Consider the following 14,768-nt stretch of genomic DNA (forward strand, 5'->3'; position numbering starts at 1 on the left):
GACTTTCCCTATACACCACTCATTCGGTGAAGTTCGGTTTCGACTGTATCAGTGCATTAGATACGTGGAGAATATGAAACGCATATGCGTAAACAGGAATGACTAATCGAAGAAGGCGCAGTTTTCGATGAGTCAGCGAAAACTGCGCAGTCAGCGAAATGTCATTAGAAAACTATCGTTATGCGAAACATCGCTCGCTATAAGAATCAATTTGTTTTACTCTTTATGCGAATTACTCGTTAAGCGAGGTGCTCGTTATGCGAGGTTCCACTGTAAATGGTTGAAAATTTTTTGGGTCATGAAATTCTGTAAAATTATGTCCGTTTTATATCTCCCTCTGTGAACCATGTATTGGTATGGAATTTTTTTCTGTTATACACTTTGTTTTTCTCAATTACAAACTTCAGTTATTTTGTGCACAGATCTATAATTTTAGAAGATATAAAGTCTAGTGAGTGGTAAACATGGTGAAATGTGAGTGTAAGGTGGTCCTATCTAAGTCTTGAGAGTGGTTAAGATAGTTAAATGTGAGTGTAAGGTGGTCCTATCTAAGTCTAGTGAGTGGTAAACATGGTGAAATGTGAGTGTAAGTTGGTCCTGTCTAAGCCTAGTGAGTGGTTAAGATAGTTAAATGTGAGTGTAAGGTGTTCCTATCTAAGTCTAGTGAGTGGTAAACATGGTTAAATGTGAGTGTAAGGTGGTCCTATCTAAGTCTAGTGAGTGATAAACATGGTTAAATGTGAGTGTAAGGTGGTCCTATATAAGTCTTGAGAGTCACTAACATGGTATAGATGAGTCACCAGACTGGTAGAATGATTGTGCCAAGTTTGGGAAAAGTGATAATATTGATAGACATGAGGCAGCAGCTAGGCGGAGTAAGATGCATTGGTCCGATTCTGGTTTAACCATTGGCAATGTTTGGTTTTAAAAATTTAATCTCTCAAATTTTGATTAAATTAAAAAATTTAATCGTCCAAAGTGATTAAAACTAAATTTGGAATTTAATTCAATCAATTAAAATTCTGATTATTTAATTTTAATTTTAATCTTAATTTTTAGTTATGATTAAAAATTTTAATTGAATAAATTGCGATTAAATTAAAAGTGAATTTAATTTTAATCAACTAATTTTGGGCGATTAAATTTTTTACTTTTAATCGTGATTAAAATTAAATTTCGGTTTAATTCAATTGTTTTTTAATTGATTAAATTTTTGCCCAACTCTGGTCTCAGATAGCAAAGCGATGTCTATGCTGTTAATTCTTAGGTATGCCTCTAGGTAATTTCTGTTACTTGAAATACTACAAATATTTGATTGTAACACTGAGATCATTATATCAGCCAATTAGCATTAAGGGAGTCGAGTAACGTATTAAAAGGAATACAACTATATGAAGCGGACCATACTGCACAAATATTATTTAGTAGGGACGTGAATTGGGAATACATATAAACGCAGAATGGAATTACGTCGTTTGTTGGGAAATGTTAGTTGGGCTTATTACACTGTGTGTTGGATTATTGTTTAAAGGTAAGATACTTGATCGTGTAGCAGCTCTGATTGTAGGGTTTTGGTCCGCTGATTTTTTGCTATTTTCAATTAAAATTTCTTCTAACCTATTAGTGAGTTGTTTAAATATTTCCTCACTGTTGGAGTGATGACTATCTATTTTATCAATTAGATTTATAATGTAGTTGATGTTGCTGCTTTGATTAAGAGCCTTTTTCTGAGGTGGCTTCTTAGTTACGATTGGTGCACTCGCCTCTTCATTTAGAGGTTCAAAGTTTTCCAATTCAGGAGAGTGTTTGAGGCTGTCACGATACTCTTTGGACATAGTAGGTTTAATTATAGGTTTGTTTTTGTTGTTTATTTTATAATTTTTTGATTTGTTAAATGGCTGAGGGGTTGAGTAAGTGTCCGGTAATTGTGGAAAATTTTCTGTGTCAGTTAGTAGTTGGTACTTGTTTTTGGTGACAGCTGAGAATAAGGGTTTGTTCAGAATTTTATTTTTAGCCTCAACATTGTGGGCTAGCTTTACTGGGCAGTCCTTATAGGTTGACCTGTGCTCACCCTTACAGTGTATGCCGACGGGCTTCATCGCTTCGGTTGCTGTACATTCCTGAATGTTGTGAGATTCAGAACAATGGTCGCATCTAGGCTCACTACGACATTGGTCTTCAGCATGTCTGAAACGCAGGCAATTTCTGCATTGTCGTATTGGAGGTACATAGGGATCGACCCGGCATCTTGCTCCATATAATGTAACATATTCGGGTAATGACTGGCCGTCAAATGTTACAAAGCAGACCGGGGTTTTTTCGTGAACTATGTTATTTTGGTTATAGGTTCTCTTTGTCACCCTTCGAACATTTATAGGTGTAACAGCGGAGATCAATTCCGTTATTATTTCTTGCTCATCCAATTCGATATCCACATCTCTGATGACTCCTGTGCTTTGTACCCTGAAGTTGGGGATATATGCTGTTATTTCCCTCTCTTTAAGGGTTTCCAGTGTCAGTAGGTTATTAGCTGCTTGTGGAGTTTTGGTTGTTATCTTTATTCGGTTTTTACCGCTCACAGCGATGTCAATAATATTGTCTCTAAGCGAGGAAGTCGATTTCAATAGCCACTTTCCCACTGCCATTCTATGCACTTTCCCCAGATTCCCGCGGTTGCCTTCTAGGTTCACTACATAGGGCCCTTTGTCGTTCACTTTATATCTATTATTTAAGGTTTTATTCATATAATCGTCCTTTATTGTTGCATTACTTTGGTTTACCGAAAGTTTATTTTCATAAATATGCACTTTCCTTGAACCATTATTATTAGAATCAGCTGGACGTTTATTTGGGTTAAGTGTGTGAGAATCCATTTCCATGTCAACGTGTTGGTTACTGTAATTAACATTAATTAGGGTATCGTTAGGAGCTAGTTGGATGTTAGAACTTTCTGTTACTTTGTTACCCGTAGCTCCTGATGTATCTGCACTTATCTTCTGCTTTTCCGGAGGCCCTTGGCCCCCACTATCCGCAGACATACTCACCGTGTAAAATAATTAAGAGAAAAACAATAAAAGGAAAAAACAATTCACAAACACTTTCCAATGTTTACAGGTTTGTCGCGAGCACTGTTTCCACTGTTTTTGCTTAGAATAGAACTTATTTTTTAAGAGAGCAAAAACACTTCCACTATTCAAACGATCATATGTGAAAGATATTGATCTCTCAAATATGTGGCAGGAGCTCTTAACATTTGATTTTTCTTAGAAAAATCACTCGGAAAAGGACTTATTTCCCGATATTAATAAAAATACTAGCTTTACTGCCTTGGCAATACTTTTAGTAGAAAGGGGATGAAAAAATACATAAAAATGACCTATCGCGTGCTCTTCTTTCTCTATGATAACAAGTTAAAAAAATTGAAATATGATTAAAAATTCCAGATTTTGAAATGGCCTAGCACCTTTAATTTTGAAAATATCGAATTGCGGTTTCCGGTTTCTTTCATAACTTTTTATACTCTTTAAAACTGTGTATATGAAAATGGGGGTCAACTGCGAACAATCACTTTTGGTCGCGCGTCAGCCGCGTACGCAGACAGGAATCTAAAATCAAGTCACATATTCTGAAACTAGAGGTGACGGGCAACAAATTTTTCCTCTACCATTTTTTGCTCATATTAACCGTTTAAGCATGAAATGCGTTTGAGCCGTCTTAAAATGAACACCCTGTATACAGGGTCACCAGAGTTATATGCTCCACCCACTTTTTTTTTAAACGGCGGGAAATTTCGAAAAAATAAAAAACACGTATTTAATCATTTTTAGTCTAGTTTATTTTCAGTGATTGACCCATTTTTTTAAACCCCTGTATCTCGAGATACAGCAATCCAACTTTTGTTTTTCAAATGGAATGTTATATTTTTTCCCCATATTTTTATAGTATTTGAGCTCCTAAAAAAAACAAAAAAAAAATTTTTGAAATCGGTTAGGCTTTTCAAAAGTTATGGTAATTTAAAATATGAAAAACAAACAGTTTATTGTCAAAATTACGTTATTTTTTTTAAAGAATCTGTTCAAAATGGGCACAACCAAAGGGTAGGCAAGCCAAAACTCTGGACTCCCACGCTTAGCTTGTAGCAGCACTTATGGTGGCGAAGTCATGATCTAGGCAGGCTAGAGTTATTCGACGTTCAGGTTGTTTTTTCTACAAACGTTTGGTGTGGAGTTTTAGGAAATCAACTAATCGGCCCATACTTCTACAGAGAGAACTTAAGTGGTGCAAGGTATCTAACTTTTTTTAACAGTACTGGCAAACCAGTTCTGCTTGAAGATGTTCCTCTAAAACGTCGGCTAGAACGTAGCCTAAGAAGTGATACCTCGTAACTACAATTTCAACGAAAATTACATTTTTATATATAAAAAATGAATATATATATAAAATTTATTTTTTATAAATTACACTTTCAAGACGACAGTCACACTAATAGTTAATATTGAAAGAAGAATTACTGTATGCCTTAAAATGAATTTTATATCCTGTTTTTTCCTTCTCCTGTAAAGTTGATATTTTCTAGTTACGAGGTATCACTTCTTAGGCGACGATATGTATTTTCAACAAGATGGTTGCCCGGCACATAATGCGAGAGTTGTTCGAGGTTACCTGGACAGTGCTTAGGGACTCCTTGTCCCATCCAATGGCCAACTAGATCACTGGACTTAACCCCAATGGACTATTTTATGTGGGGATATCTAAAAAATAAAGAGTACAGTAACCTTAATCCCGTGGCTTTAGTCGACGACCTGAAACGTCGAATAACTCTAGCCTGCCTAGATCTTGACATCGCCACCATATGTTCTGCTACAACCAAAGCGTGGGAGTCCAGAGTTTTGGCTTGCCTAACCGTTGATTGTGCCCAGTTTGAACAGATTCTTTGAAAAAATAGCGCAATTTTGACAATAAACTGAATTTTTTTTTTCATATTTTAAATTACCATAACTTTTGAAAAACTTTATCGATTTCAAAAAATTTTTTTTGTTTTTTTTAGGAGCTCAAATACTATAAAAATATGCAAAAAAAAAATATAACGTTCCATTTGAAAAACAAAAATTGGATGCTGTATCTTGAGATACAGGGGTTTAATAAAATGGGCCAATCACTGAAAATAAACTAGACACGAAATGATTAAATGTGTTTTTTATTTTTTCGAAATTTCCCGCCGTTTAAAAAAAAAGTGGGTGGAGCATATAACTCTGGTCACCCTGTATATACATATATCAATTTATCAAAAAACGGCAATAATATTCAGCAAGTTAGTTTCAATGGCATCATGTACCTCCTTGAAATCTGCTTTCTTTTTCTAAATCTTTATTATTTCTCACCTGTCAGAAGCAAAGTCTAATTTCTAATCTAGTTTTGAGGAAGTTCAGAATTGTGACTTTCTAAAAAAATTTGAATTCGACTAAAACACCTAATAATTTATTTTATTTATTTATTTACATTTACCTCTGTTATAGTCAACAAGACATAGAGATGGGGTTGGCCCATTAATTATACAATTAATTAAGCATAAACACCTAATAATTCGAAAGTGGGAAATATTGGATAATGGTTTGTTTTGAAATTTCATTTGCCGTCCTTACTACTGGGACATGTGGCGATTCTCAATTTGAAAATTTTATACACTACTCTAGGCACTGATTATAAAAAGATTTATTTCAGTTGACACTTTTTTAGATTTAGAATTAATAATTTTTTTGTTGCAGGGGAAACAGTTATTCATTCCATTCAGAAAAAGACTGAGCGCCGGAAGTGAGTACTACTGGGCACAGGAGTTGCCACTGCCAAGTCCGTTGCAGAGTGGAAGGGGAGAAATGGAGTCGTTGCAGAGGTCCAGCACGCTTCCGAGGCACAGACCTGTGGCGCGTGCCAGCTCCCTGCAGCCACATTCCTTGGCTCCTACTCACATTAACTCGGTAACCCGGCAGGCGTCCACTCCCTCCATCAACCAAGGTTCAAGGTAGGTACGCCAGTGACCTATCTATATGGCAAAATTAGTAATGACATGCAGGTCAGTGCCGGACTTTATTCTACTTCCTCTTATACCAAGGGGACCTCTAGTCTCTTCTAGTCAGTTTAATGTTTTATTCTCCTCTTTATTATTTACTGAATTGAATAGAACTAAAGTCAATATGAAAAGTGAGTAAACTCGTGCGAATATTATTTGTTGGTTTACTTTTGGTAACAGGGTGTTCTGCGACCTTAAATGCTTCAGGTGCCAGGTGTGACCTCCAGGTGATGAAACTATTCGCCCAGGTTCACTGAGGAAGGTTCCAACAAAAGCGGGGGAAGGCGGCAGTTACGCGTAATCACCATTTCATGGCGCCACTCACCTCAACCCAGTCACTTCCCAAGTTAAAGTTAGAGGGTTCAAGGAAGGATATCTCTTCTTCCGACTATGTGCCCGTCTATCCATGGAAGCCCAAGCTGGAGAGGGAACTCGGTGTTGAATTTAACCATGAGATGTAAAAAGAGGTGATCAGTAATGATTAATAGAAGAGAATTTCTATCTGCAGCAACTACGTGTTAACTTATGCGCTGATATTAGTACCCTCTGTTCTGTTCTCCTGCCACGAGGTTGCTGTGGGACCTGAAGTTAATGTGTGCCTAGAACATTCACTATAGTCGTACGAAAATATTAGGCTAAATTGAATTGTTCCTGGGGCCTTAAAAGTGTAAATCCGCCACCGATGCTGGCATCTTGTCACCCATGACCTAAGATGTACTAATACCCTAGCACGTCAGACATATACAAAACGATGTGCCCACGTTCATGGAGTTTCTTAATCATTTGTTATTAAAACTTTCAGACATAGAACGTATACATTTGATGGTATGACTTCGCATGGAGAAAATTTATTAAAACAAATTTTCATCACTACCAGCAAGTAAGAATTGTAAAATAACCATTTTCTGACAAATTACAGACGTAACAGATTATTAATTTATTGGTGGGGGGGTATGTTTAGGCACGTAACCAGTGGTAGCGAACCTCCTGCTCACACAACCAGTTTCAAAGAGAAGAATCTGTTGAAGAGGTTAATGTCATCTTCATCTATTAAGTGGGTAAAGTGTGACTTGACCTTTAAAGATCAGTGATCGGCTAGTTGACTAATATCACATTTTTGACTTTAGATCAGTTGTATTCAATGACAACGACCGACATCCAATACAGAGAATTCCTTCTGTGTGCAGTGACTGTAGCGATGATTTATATGATGAAGAGGAAAATTGTAAGAATTATTTTGTCAGGCTATACAGTTGGTAGACTTTCTTTAATTGTGTTACAATGTTTGCAGTGAATGCAGATTGGTGCGGCACTAGTTCTTTGGACGAACGAGAATATGGAACAATATCTCCGTATGTCTACTTATCGTACATCAGAGCTTGCGGTCTTGTTGCTGCAGCATTCTACATCATGTTGGCCATATCGTGGCAATCTTTTAAAGTGTACACAGATTTCTGGTTGAGTAAATGGACCCAGAATTCTCCTGTTCACAAAGTCAATGAGGTATAATGTTTTTGTTTTATTCATCATTGAGTGTGTGTGGCCCTGATTGGTTTTATAGCAATCGGCTTAATTGTGCATTATGCGGTCCTCCATGCGAGAGATACATTTACGGACCGAAATATTACTGCAGGCGACATACTAATAACGATACACAGGGCGTTAATATCCCAGCTCTATTGCTCCGTGTGTGAAACATTGGGAAGGATAATGAAAAGAAGATTTATTTGGTTTTTGTAATCCTATAAGCTATTAGACAAGGAGATCCAATGTCACCGCTTCTCTTTAATTTGGTATTGGAAGTGGCGATAAGAAATATGTTGTCAATATCCGGCGGCAATGTATACAATCGGCTAGTGCAGTGTCTCGCCTATGCGGATGATAGCTCGATCCGCAGCGTCACTAAAATCATCCTTTATAGAACTAGAGAAAAACGCTGCCGAGAATGGACTGTGTGTCAACGCTCAAAAAACCAAGTATCTGGTGACTACGAGAAGAGCCAGGCAATTTAGGGAGCTACAAGTTGGCCAACACAGTTTCGAAGGAGTGAGGGAATTTAAATATTTGGGAGCTACCCTTACATCCAAGAACGAGGTGAGCCACGATGTTAAGAGCGGAATAGCAGCTGGGAATAGATGCCTGGGCATGCTAAGATAAACGCTCCGGAACAAAAACTTGTCCAGGCTGGCCAAAGCGGTCATCTATAAAACGATTATTAGACCGGTTGTTATGTATGGCTCGGAGACGTGGGCGCTGACGGTGGCCGATGAAAGTAGACTAAATTGCTGGGAAAGGAAGGTCCTTAGAACTATCTACGGACCTATAGCTGACAATGGAGTTCTCAGATGTAGAAGGAACATCGAGCTGAAGGAGCTGTATAAGGATGCAGACTTGGTGACCACTATTAAAATCGGAAGACTGAGATGGTTGGGGCACCTAGAAAGAATGGATCGTTGGAGAGGCCCACGCAAGGCTTTTGAGGGGCATCCTGGGGGGAAAAGACCGCGGGGTAGACCGCGACTCCGTTGGCTGCAAGATGTGGAGGATGACCTCCAAAAAATGCAGATACACCAATGGAGAAGAAAGGCAGTAGATCGAGACGGCTGGTCTAATCTGCTTAAGGAGGCCAAGGTCCTACAAGGGCCGCAGTGCCAAAGGAAGAAGAAGATAAGCTATTAGAAATGCCATCAGCTGATTACGCAAGCAGCAGACCGACTTCATAGTGGCCTCATAAGAATGGATCCTTAGGATGTTTTGGAAAATTCAATCCAAAATGCGTAATATTAGTATCAATCGCTCATTTTTTGTAGTATCGAAAGAGCTTGTAGTAGAGGGAAAAAGAGAGATCTGGCGCATGACGTCATCAACGTCGGATCCAAATCCCCTCCTTCCTTCATGTGGGTTGGGGGGTTGGGGGTCAGGTTAATATAAGAAAAAAAGTTTTTTAAAATACTCCTAGCTTCGATCCTGCGATCTTTTACTCTAAAGTCAGCAACTCTAACCACTAGACCATCAGTGTTACTGGTAAAAATATGTATTATTTAAGGTCTATCAAGTTGGGGTGGTCACTCCGCCTTTCCTCGCCGTAGCTGTGCCGATGGAGCGTGAGGTGTATGTGTGTGTGGGGGGGGGATGTATTGCATTCTCCACAGCTTCATCTCTGTTCACGGTTAGATCCCCCCCTATTCGATGGGTAGGAGGGTGCTCTTCCACGTCCCTAGCTGTACAGTTCCTCAAGTAACTTCCGTTATACCACCTCCTCTCTCAGTTTAATTTTTTACCGATATTTTTTTAAACGTTTTGGCGAAGAGTGAGTGGGGGGGATCTACAAGACTTTTAGTGATTTCTACTTTTATAACATCTAAAAACAGGGAAATTAAAAGTAATGCTAATTAACTACTAGTTACTATAGACTCTGAAAGAAAAAAAGTAAAAAAACATACAAATCGTACTAACTGTGATATGGGAGTTTTCTTCAGCAGACACACAGGACAGCAAACTCAGTAAAATCCTAGCTGAAGGTGGTTTATAAACACAATAATATCCTCCCCCACCAACTCGTATTTAACTTGCGATGGTAAATGATTCTTCGTACTTTAACAGCCATGTTTATGAAGATGGGCTATAGAATGTTTATGTGCGTGGGAAAAATTTAATATCAGCAATTCAAAGTAATATTAGCATTTGCACTTTCAACTAATGCGGAAGTAATGTAATGTATGTACATACATACAATGTATGTAGAGATGCGGAGGGTAATGAACGGACACTTAGTACTTTAATATTTCCCCATTGTGTAGAACTAATTTACTAAAGATTAATATGCATTTTCTAGTATTGGTGACCTAGCATTTCAATATGTGACCATATAGAGAGCTATGAATTTTAATATAAAAAGGTTAGTGGTCTTAACCAGGAAAAGATGATAGATGAAGCTGTGGAGAATGCAATACATCCCCCCCCCACACACACACACACACATACACCTCACGCTCCATCGGCACAGCTACGGCGAGGAAAGGCGGAGTGACCACCCCAACTTGATAGACCTTAAATAATACATATTTTTACCAGTAACACTGATGGTCTAGTGGTTAGAGTTGCTGACTTTAGAGTAAAAGATCGCAGGATCGAAGCTAGGAGTATTTTAAAAAACTTTTTTTCTTATATTAACCTGACCCCCAACCCCCCAACCCACATGAAGGAAGGAGGGGATTTGGATCCGACGTTGATGACGTCATGCGCCAGATCTCTCTTTTTCCCTCTACTGCTTGTGATAGGTTTGGATGTATTGGATATCTTAAGCAATTTTTTTACGTAGACCTAAGCTAAAAACGAATCACACTCATCCAAACTACGAGTAAGTACATTTAGAGTGAAACTTAAAAAGAAAATATAATCTTTTCTTGAGTAAAACGGGCTTATGTAAAATGAGTCCTGTTCTATTTTTGACTACAATAAAAATAAAGAAAAAGCATTAGATAATGTGTTACTTTTTTGCATTAGATAGTTTCAGAATGATGCTAGATTGAAAGTGGATTTAGGAGCTGCATGAAAAGAAAGGAGTGTGTCTATAAATAAGAGTGCACAGCACCGCAGTCGTTTTGCAACTTGAAAACTAGAACAGCAACGAATAAAGAAAACAGTGACAAATTTTATTGATGATTAATTTTTTTAAAATTTGTCAATTTAATCTAAAAATGTTTAACAAAAATTGACTTTGGTTAGGATACAATTTTATTGTTATTAATAAATTTTTATTTTTCACCTACATTGTGTTAAATTATTATATGTATCCAATTCAAGTTCGATTATTTCATAAGTGCTAATTAAAAAAAAAAAATGTTATTTTCACATAATTTGAGTAAGATTATGTTCCTTTTTGTGGGCTAGCCTCAACCCATGTCCTAATAATTTGTAATGAGTTTCTTATCCGATTTAATTAAGACTGGTCAGAATTGAAGAAGACTAGAGTGTGTGAGTACGAAGTAAAGTACATTAACTTAGCTCTGTATTATCCTAGCGAATTAATATTTATTATCTTACTCTGGTATATTTTAATCTAGCAAACTTATTCAGCTAGCTAAATATATTTCAGACGTTTTACTACTTGATAGTGTACTGTGGTTTCTCATTCGGCTGCGTCCTAATAGCTCTAATGGCCAACCTGATTGGGCAGTACTGCGGCGCCAAGGCCAGACGAAGATTGCACAAATATCTGTTGTATTCAGTGCTCGCACTGCCAATGAGAATATTTGAAACTACTCCTCTGTGCAGGATACTGGCTAGATTTTCAACTGATATAACGGTTATTGACAAGGTAAGTCAGCAAATATTTTTAGCTAATTCACTATAAATGTTCAAAACGATCTCTCATTGTAGTTCGGGTGTGATTTCAGAAATTAACTACTTCTGTTCAGAGACTACTACAATTCCTTCTGCTATGTTTTTCAGCAATTTTAGTGAATGCAATAGTTACTCCATGGTTTCTAATTCTAGCTGTGCCAATTTGTATAGTATATTACGCTGTACAAAAGTTTTATCGCTGTTCATCCAGGTCGGTGAAAATTTGTAACTTCATCAACTTAAACGTTTAAAACAAACAATAATTTTGCTGTCTTTATAATCAGGGAGCTACAAAGGCTGGACAGTATGACTCGAACACCTATTTTGTCTCATCTGTGTGAAACCATATCTGGCCTTGAAACAATCAGGGCGTACAAACAGCAGAGAAGATTCATCGCGGCGCTTTTTTTTAAATTAGATAATCATACAAATGCATTTTTAATAGCCAACTCAGCTGCCAGATGGCTTGGAATCGCTCTTGTAAGTCTTATTATTTTGATAATGTTGAATTGAAAATCTGTTTCTCAGATGAAGATATTTTTAATTAAAATGCAAATTGAATCTAAACTATTTTAGAATTTTTAGCCTCTACACAGTGTGGCTAATTTACAAGACTGTTATCAGATCTATGTACAAAGGTTGTGAAGTTTGGGGATGCGCCAAACCTTCCAGCCTCAACAGGATTTAGACATTTTAATCTTAACGATTATGGCAAATAACTTTCGTACCTTACTACTTTTTAAACCTTACACTATTCATCGAACGTCAAGTTTTTTTTCCCCCCCTTTGTACAGTTAACATAAAACATTAGCCCAACACAGGTCTCTCATAGCTAATCTCTCTCTTCTATTACACCAAACACCGCGAGGAGACTGAAAAGGAAGTGGTCTAAGGATATCCCTAGCGACTGAACTTGTTCAATGTTGGAGAATCTTTAATGGAGGGCTACTCTCCTCACGCTATTCACGTCTCATTTGCCTGCAATGACAATTATGTATTTATTTATCTTAGATTTGGTTTGTACAATAAATAGTGGTTAAAGTCAGACAAGATGTTTAGCCGCCTTCTTAAATGCTATGAATAACTTACTATTCAATTTTGCAGGATTATCTTGGAGCGGCGATAGTATTAGTGGCCATGTTGGTGTCACTAATATGCAGCCAACTGATGCCTGACCTTGTGACACCAGCGTTGGTAGGTCTGGCCATCAACTATACCCTTCTAGTTCCTATCTACCTGAACTGGGTCGTCAAATTCACCTCAGATGTGGAGATGTACATGGCAGGCGTAGAAAGAGTATGCCATTATATCAAGATGCAACCGGAAGATTATAAAGTTAATGGTACGCCATCAGTTACTTGGTATTTCTTCCGTGGGAATTTTTGACTATTGTCAGTGTGTTTCTGACGTTTTCAATCGTTCTTTGTATATGAGTACCTTTAAACTTCCGCTGGATATAACCTTCTACAGATTCCCGTAACGCATAGGAAATGCCCACTTTCTTAAGGCTTTAGCGTCCGCGAATTCAAACCCTATAAAACTTACAAGAAAGAAAGATCAAAGAACAAAGAAGAAACACTTGTATTGGTAATATTTTATTGAAAAAGTAATGGAAAAAGTCATAAGTTCATGGCAAATTTTCAACCATTGTTAAAATTGCAGTTGGTATAATGTGGCTATGGTCAATTTACAGATATTTTCACTAGTGAATAGATATATTCACTAAATATTAGAAACCACAAAGAATATTTTTGTCATTACTAGTTTAGCTCACACCTTCTAAAATAATACAATGAGTTCGATTACAATTTAATCAGCCTTTAAATTTATTTAAATGATAGATAGATAGATTTATTTATTTGCATGTGTAGGGATATTCCCCCAAACAAATAGAGTTAGTTTGCAATGCATTGACATAAATAAACTTTCAAAAATTTTGGATATATAAACATTTACACACTTACATCTAATTTTAAAGGTTAGGTTACATTAAAAACCAAAATTTCATCAACTCGATCACGAAACATTTCAAATGAAAGAAGCAAGTCTTTTGATTTAATCTAATCCTTTCCTGATTTCCAGGTGACTACCTAATGTCAATTTAGTTCAGAAGTAATTTGTTTTAGAGCCATGTGTTTTTTTTTTAGGTTTTGTCCCCCGCTGTTGGCCGGCGAAAGGTGAAATCAAATTTATAGGAGTGTCACTGCGCTACGATCAAAGGCATGAGGTGGCTGTATCAAATTTGAACCTGTTTATTCCGCCAGGACAAAAGGTTTGTCTTCCACAAAATCTGCATCTTTGACATGAAATTTAATTATCAAGGGATTTATTGTTTTAATTGCTCATAGATTGGTATTTGCGGACGAACTGGAAGTGGGAAATCTTCCTTAGTTATGTCACTATTTGGAATGTCGCCGGTCATCGAAGGCAGTATCCTAATCGATGGTATTGACATATCGTCCCTACCACTACAAGTTCTGCGTTCTCGCCTGTCCATTATACCTCAAGATATCATCATGTTCAGTGGCACTATTAGGTAATCTGATAAATAACTTGGAAGTAATCGATAAGTCAGCTGATTTATTATCTTACATTACCATCTTGGAATTTATTAAGATTTAAAAGAAATATTTATTTTCAGGGAAAATTTGGATATGGAAAACCGTTATTCCGATGCGAAGTTGTGGGAAGCCTTAGAAATGGCACAAATGAAAGAAATCATATCTTCTCAACTTGGAGGCTTAGGTTCACATAAATAATCTTTTAGAGTGGTACAGTTAGTAGAATCAAAGCTAGGTTCTACGACTACAATTCGGTATTTTTTTTTAATGTTATAGGAGAAACTGTTAAACTTGGACTTGGACTTGCTCACGATCTTATCACGAATGGACCTTCCATTCAGTCTTACAAGAAATATTTGCTCACTAATGTGATAAAGCTATAAAACAAATTTTTAAAAGAATTTTATTAAAATTCTTGCAACAGCAGTAAACAATCCCTTCAGGGACATCAACTGATTTTTTCAAATTTTGGATTTTTAGCAATAATTAATTATTATCCTTAAGTAACATCTTATGTGATAAGTTATTATCTAATTCTACAGTGCTCAAAAAATAATAATAATAATGTGATTGAGTTAGTACGTCCATAGCGAGCCCCCTCCAGAAAAAATGCAATAATTATTTTGATGAGGGCGACAGAAGTCTAGCATCAGACACAGTTATGGCTTACAGCTTTGGAGCTTTTTACAACTCATTATCAGCTGATTGATTTTTTTTTCTGTACACTATTTGGAGGGCTGCAGTGCATTGAATAGGTCCGGGCGCCATTGATCTTAAATTAAGAAGCTTCTTAA

At 36.9% G+C, this 14,768-nt stretch overlaps 1 protein-coding gene across 2 annotated transcripts in view; it reads left to right on the top strand.

Annotated features, from left to right (window-relative positions):
* Sur (Sulfonylurea receptor) overlaps nt 1-14,768 on the top strand; it is an 88,565-nt gene that overhangs the window by 72,577 nt on the left and 1,220 nt on the right. For both annotated transcript variants that reach the window (XM_074139200.1, XM_074139201.1), the window contains exons 18-29: nt 5,766-6,019; nt 6,870-6,947; nt 7,029-7,121; nt 7,195-7,292; nt 7,359-7,570; nt 11,166-11,387; nt 11,467-11,624; nt 11,698-11,893; nt 12,518-12,755; nt 13,561-13,685; nt 13,762-13,949; nt 14,055-14,158. In XM_074139200.1, the coding sequence (XP_073995301.1) occupies nt 5,766-6,019; nt 6,870-6,947; nt 7,029-7,121; nt 7,195-7,292; nt 7,359-7,570; nt 11,166-11,387; nt 11,467-11,624; nt 11,698-11,893; nt 12,518-12,755; nt 13,561-13,685; nt 13,762-13,949; nt 14,055-14,158 (1,966 nt within the window). The remainder of the gene's footprint in view (nt 1-5,765; nt 6,020-6,869; nt 6,948-7,028; nt 7,122-7,194; nt 7,293-7,358; nt 7,571-11,165; nt 11,388-11,466; nt 11,625-11,697; nt 11,894-12,517; nt 12,756-13,560; nt 13,686-13,761; nt 13,950-14,054; nt 14,159-14,768) is intronic.

Source organism: Rhodnius prolixus, unplaced genomic scaffold (genome assembly GCF_049639745.1).
Source record: "Rhodnius prolixus isolate KJV_2025 unplaced genomic scaffold, Rpr scaffold_23, whole genome shotgun sequence".
Taxonomy (NCBI): domain Eukaryota; kingdom Metazoa; phylum Arthropoda; class Insecta; order Hemiptera; family Reduviidae; genus Rhodnius; species Rhodnius prolixus.